Source organism: Abramis brama (genome assembly GCF_963993115.1).
Source record: "Abramis brama genome assembly, chromosome: 7".
NCBI lineage: Eukaryota > Metazoa > Chordata > Actinopteri > Cypriniformes > Leuciscidae > Abramis > Abramis brama.
Window position 1 is genome coordinate 31,858,702 of NC_139969.1, and position 6,009 is coordinate 31,864,710.

General features: G+C 38.1%; 1 protein-coding gene across 1 annotated transcript; it reads left to right on the forward strand.

Moving 5' to 3' along the window:
* The first annotated feature begins 934 nt into the window (after nucleotides 1-934).
* Nucleotides 935-5,621, forward strand: bambib (BMP and activin membrane-bound inhibitor homolog b). Its single transcript, XM_084119113.1, has 3 exons — nucleotides 935-1,385; nucleotides 2,273-2,554; nucleotides 4,045-5,621. The coding sequence occupies exons 1-3, from the start codon at nucleotides 1,310-1,312 to the stop codon at nucleotides 4,458-4,460; spliced, it is 774 nt and encodes a 257-aa protein (XP_083975239.1). The 5' UTR covers nucleotides 935-1,309; the 3' UTR covers nucleotides 4,461-5,621.
* Nucleotides 5,622-6,009: the final 388 nt, after the last annotated feature.

Consider the following 6,009-nt stretch of genomic DNA (forward strand, 5'->3'; position numbering starts at 1 on the left):
ACAGCCCAGAAACCTGACTGATCTAGAGAAGATCTGTGTGGAGGAGTGGGCCAAAATCCCTGCTGCAGTGTGTGCAAACCTGGTGAAAAACTACAGGAAACGTTTGACCTCTGTAATTGCAAACAAAGGCTACTGTACCAAATATTAACATTGATTTTCTCAGGTGTTCAAATACTTATTTGCAGCTGTATCATACAAATAAATAGTTAAAAAAAATCATACATTGTGATTTCTGGATTTTTTTTTTTTAGATTATGTCTCTCACAGTGGACATGCACCTACGGTGACAATTTCAGACCCCTCCATGATTTCTAAGTGGGAGAACTTGCAAAATAGCAGGGTGTTCAAATACTTATTTTCCTCACTGTATCTATGCATTTATACAGTAACAAAAGTGCACTGAAAACTAAAACAATAGCAACTTTTGCTTAAATATTGGGGAAAGATACTCTTGTTTCATGTTGTGGTGCTTGTTACCCTCGTGTTCCATGTAGTTACAGGGTAAGTACAATACAAATACATACACAATCTTGGTTTGAGTGATTCATAGGCCTACTATTACAAAATAGTAGCCTATTGTTTATTAGGCTACTATGTTTTTTTTCTTACCAGGGTAAGTTGCACTACTTGTTTTGTCTTCTGGGGATATGGATATGCATGTATATACGTGTATTTACCATATGTATATCCTAATAATTCGTGAATTTAAACTTGTGCGCAGCAGTCAATTTAAGGGTAAAAAAAAAAAAAGATAAGGAGAAAATGTTGACCTATTGGCTATTGGTATTTTTAAACACACATAAGTCAAGTCATGCTTTCCCTGCAGAAGATGAGGGTTAAGCTGTATTATCCTTGCTTGGGCACACGGGGAGGCAACAGTCCCAAACTCACGCGCGTGAATGAAACAGCCCAGCGGCTCGATGACTCGATAGGAGGAGCTGCTTTCTCATTCCCAAGTCTTCAGCATTTAAGGGCACTCAAGCGGAGTATAAACACAAGAGATTATCCGTGCGAATAGTTGTGAAGTCTGACAATTTCGCATCCGAATTGAAACACAAATGGATTATATGGGTTTGTATTTGTAAAAATCAAACAACTGCGCGTCGGCTTTTCTGCGCACAAATGATTTTATCTGGAAGTCCTGAAGAGAGCACCGAGGACAGAACCACGATGTGATCGTTTCTGTTTAAAAATGTTACGAAATGCTTTGAACGAAGCGAGTTGGAACACATTTTGGACACCAATACAGTATTTTTTGGCTATAAAGTCCGTGTCTATGCGAATCTGAAAGGCAAAGTGTTTTTCTCCAATGCAGCGGAACAGCAGTCTCGTTTCCATTTGGCTTCAGCTCGAGCTGTGCGCGATGGCTGTTCTCCTCACTAAAGGTGAGCTTAGTCAGAATAGTCTACTAATTCATATATTCACAATTCCTTTTTAAATATAACGAATTGCATTAGTAATAAAGCTAAAAGTGATTTAAAGCTACAATAAGTAGCCTATATGTTATTAGACTACATAGTTATTACGTTGTAACATGAGCGCTAATGTAAAGTAGGTTACACTTTATTTTAAGGTGTCATTGTTACAGTGTTTAATTATATATTTAAGTACTGAGTAATATTAATTAACTACTAGAGGATCAGGGTTAGGCTACTATACTTACTATAGGGCTAGGGTTGGATTAGGATTTGGTTGAGGGTTAGTTGCATGTAATTATGCATAATTTACTGTTATTGCTATGGTAAGTACATGTAACAAGTTTTCTGAACACCTAATTGTTATTATTAATTTTAATTCGATTTTCCACTGCACTTTGTTTTGCATTACTTTGCAACATAGATGAGCACATATTTGTCAAAATTAATACTAATAATTATTGTTCGCTCAGAGCAATTACCCAGAGCAATATCTTTACAAGAACCAAAAGTCTGAAAGCCAAATACCAAACATGGACTATGAATGTGGGAACTATCTTTGAACAGTTGTGAAAATTAGGGTAACACTTTATTTTACAGTCTCCTTGTTACATAATGCTATATGTACTTACCATAGTAATAACAGTATGCATAATTATGCAACCCTCAACCAAATCCTAATCCTACCCTAACCCTATAGTAAGTACATGTACTATAGTTACTTAATATTACTCAGTAGGCTACTTAAATATATAATTACACTGTAACAATGACACCTTAAAATAAAGTGTAACCAAAATTAGTTCTTGTTTTCAGTTGGAGTATTAACACTATGGGAAATTTCTCATTTGTAACAGGAGAAATACGGTGTTACTGTGATGCTCCACACTGTGTGGCCACCGGTTACATGTGCAAATCGGAGCTGAATGCCTGCTTCACGCGCACCTTAGACCCTCAGAGCACCAAGTCTCTTTTATCTCACGGGTGTTACGACCCTCTGCTGAACTCTGGGAAAACGTGCCATCCAGAGTCGACCTATGATACCGTTCATGGATCTGCCACTCTTCAGTGTTGCCATGAGGATATGTGCAACTACAGAGGCCTGCAAGATCTCACATACAGAGGAAGTGAAATTCATGGTACGGGTCTTCTTTAGTTGTTGCTAGTGATAGCCAGATAAATCAGCCATTTTTTTTATCAGCCATTTTTTTATTTTTTTTTATTTCAGTCATTAACTGTGCCTACTTGGCCAATTAATAGAAGTGTCTATTGAATGTATCTGCCAATTTAGCTACATCTGTGAATTATCTCCAAATGACCATGTCAATGGATAATGCACAGTTTTTGTTTTTAGATATTGTAGGGAATTTTGAGATGTATGTGCAACATTTCCTTAATAATAATAATAAAAATGTTTGTGGAAAATAGAATGTATTACTATTATTATGGTAACACTTTACAATAAGGTTCATTGGTTAACATTAGTTAATGTATTAACTTACATGAAATAACCATGAGCAATACATCTGTTACTGTATTTGTTAATCTTTGTTAAAGTTAGTTAATAAAAATACAGCTGTTCTTTGTTTATTCATGTTAGTTCACAGTGCATTGACTAATGTTAACAAGATTTTAATAAAGTATTAGTAAATGTTGAAATTAACATTAACAAAGATTAATAAATGTGTAAGTGCAGTTCATTATTAGTTCATGCTAACTAATGTAGTTAGCTAATTAACCTTATTGTAAAGTGTTACCATTTTTTTTGTATTAACTAACATGAACTAACAATGAGCAATACATTTGTTACAGTTTATTAATCTTTTTTAATGTTAGTTAATAAAAATACAGCTGTTCATTGTTTGTTCATGTAAGTTCACAGTGCATTAACTATAATAACAAATGCAACCTTTGATTTTAATAATCTATTAGTAAATGTCGAAATTTACTAACTTATGGCGCTTTTCCACTACACAGTACCAGCTCGCCTCGGCTCGACTCGACTCGACTCTGTTTGGTTTTCCACTGTGTAAAAGTTGTACCTGTACCTGCTTCCAGGTACTTTTTTTCGTACCACCTCCGGCGAGGTTGTAAGCGGGCTGAGGCGAGCTGAGGCGATACTAAAATGTGACATGAAAACACGACAGATTGCTGATTGGTCAGAGAGAATCGTCACTATTCACTGCGTCATCATTGCACGCGCCAGACGGAGTATCCTGAATAAAAAAACAGCAAAAACAAAAACAAAAACATCCAAAAACAGCATACACTCGATTTCCTCCATTGTCCTGTGTGTGTGGGTAGCGGGTGTGTCTCGCGCGTCTCGCGTAGAAGATTAAGTCACGGCAGTTTCCTGCGGCGTCGCTATGACAACCAGGTACTATTGTGGAGGTACTATCTGCAATGGAAAACGGAGCGAAAAGCGAGCCGAGCCGAGTCGAGTCGAGTTGAGCTGGTGCTGGTAATGGAAAAGCGCCATTAGATTAATAAATGCTGTAGAATATTGTTCATCCTTAGTTCATGTTAACTAACGTAGTCAACTAATGTTAACTAATGAACCTTATTGTAAAGTGTTACCGTTTTAAACATTTTTTTTTTACCGCCTTAAACATTCTCTGTTTTTATTCAGACAAACACCGACATCAAACTGAAGGCAGCCGTCAGGTGATCGCACGTCTGCAGGAAATCCCTTCCTCCAAGGAGGTTTGGTTTCGAGCTGCGGTCATCACCGTACCCATCGCCGGTGGCCTCATCTTGGTCCTCCTCATCATGCTGGCCCTGCGGATGCTTCGCAGCGAAAACCGCAGACTGCGACAGCAGCGGCGAGAAATGCTCTCCCGCCTTCATTACAGCTTTCACGGCCAACACCTCACCAAGGGTCATGTGGCCAAACTGGACTTAGAGTGTATGGTTCCAGTAGGAGGCCATGAGAACTGCTGCTTGACCTGCGACAAGATTCGACAGTCCGATCGTAGCAGCCAGCGACTTCTATCATTGGTCAACTGGGGAAAATACAGCGGCCGAGGCAAACTGGAGTTTGTGTGATGACTTTAGAAATTAGCTTCTTTCCTGGGACTTGTTTGACTAAAACTTGTTTTATTTCAACCCTTCTAACGGAGGACCTGCAAACAAGAACTCAGAAGAGAACACTTGAAAGCACCAACCATATGGTTGTCGCTCTAGACGCACTTTACTTGAATTAGAGACTTGAGGAGAAGACTGCTTGTATTATAGGCTGCGACGAGGAGTGGCTTCGTGCTGGTATTCTTTATAACCGAAGGATTCCAAGAAATATATTTTGGTTTTAACGTTTGCACTTTTTGTATAAAGAAACTAAAGGTTGATTTGCTTTAGTAGTGGTGTAAGACCAGCGTGTCAACATTCTCAGAAAAAAAAAGAAAATTGCAAAAATGTAAGGGGTATAACAGCTTTTAAAAGATCTTGGTACCTTAATCACCCCTAAAAGGTTCATAGTAGTACCTTAAGGGTACACATTACTAGTTTTTACAGTTTTCAAGGGTAGGTAAGGTACAAAATTGTGTCTTTAAGCGTACTTCCCCAGTGACAAGCTGTTGTAACCCTAAAATTAGAATTTTTGCAATTTTTTTTCTGACTGTGAAGAATGTCTGCTGGTGTGTGATTGTGTGACTTTTCACTGTTGAAGGTATAGTTCACCCAAAAATAAAAATTCTGTAATAATTTACTCACCCTCGTGGTGTTTTAAACTCAACCTTTTACTATTTCAGCTGTTTCAGTCTGTACAGTGGAAGTGAATGGGGTCCAAAACGTTCAAGTTCCAAAAACGACATAAAGAAAGCTTAAAAACAATCCATACAACTCTAGTAGTTTCAATTAAGTCTTCTGAAGCAATATGATCACTTTATAGGATGAACAAGCAAAATTCAAGTGGTAATTATTCACAGATCCAATCAAATCATTGATAAACTCTATAAATCAAATATGCCGACACATTAGTACCATCAAACCTTATTGGTCCTTTGGTCATGATGTTAAGGAGATTGAAAGTTTTGGACATTATGGACTTGAAACATACTTCCAAAATCCACAGAGGAAAGAAAATCATACAACGGCATGATTACTTTTGGGTGAACTAACCCTTTAACATTCACTAGTCACCTCTGACCTGCATGTAGATTTTGTTCGCTGTAAATATGTGTCACTGTAAATATTACATGTTCAACAAGTAATCATTGTGGTGTTTTTCATCTTTACTGTCTCTTGTTCAATGAAATCGCACTGGGTGGAACCGTGAAGCTGAACAGCACTGAAAGTACTCAGTGTTATGTACGATATTGACAAGCTCATTACACCCGGAGGGAGAAGTCTTGGCTAATGCTTCAGTTTGTCAACACATGCACAGTTGCAAGCGCTCGACTGAGGCATTGGAATCATTAGCAGCAGCATAAGGGCATGGCAGTGTAGTGTGGTAGCTATTACAATCATGTCTTGTTTTACAGTAGCGCTACACTGACTGACTCAGTCCCCAGGCCACAATCACTCAGCCTCAAACTCTTTCACAGTTACCGCTCGGCTTCTTTGGAAAGAATTCCGATCCTCTGTGTAAACGTTCCAT

What these genes read in the sequence shown, in the direction of transcription:
- bambib (XM_084119113.1), top strand. Translation starts at nt 1,310, where the DNA reads ATGCAGCGGAACAGCAGTCTCGTTTCCATTTGGCTTCAGCTCGAGCTG. An exon ending in GGCTGTTCTCCTCACTAAAG is followed by an intron (nt 1,386 to 2,272) that starts GTGAGCTTAGTC and finishes CATTTGTAACAG; the next exon opens with GAGAAATACGGTGTTACTGT. An exon ending in CAGAGGAAGTGAAATTCATG is followed by an intron (nt 2,555 to 4,044) that starts GTACGGGTCTTC and finishes GTTTTTATTCAG; the next exon opens with ACAAACACCGACATCAAACT.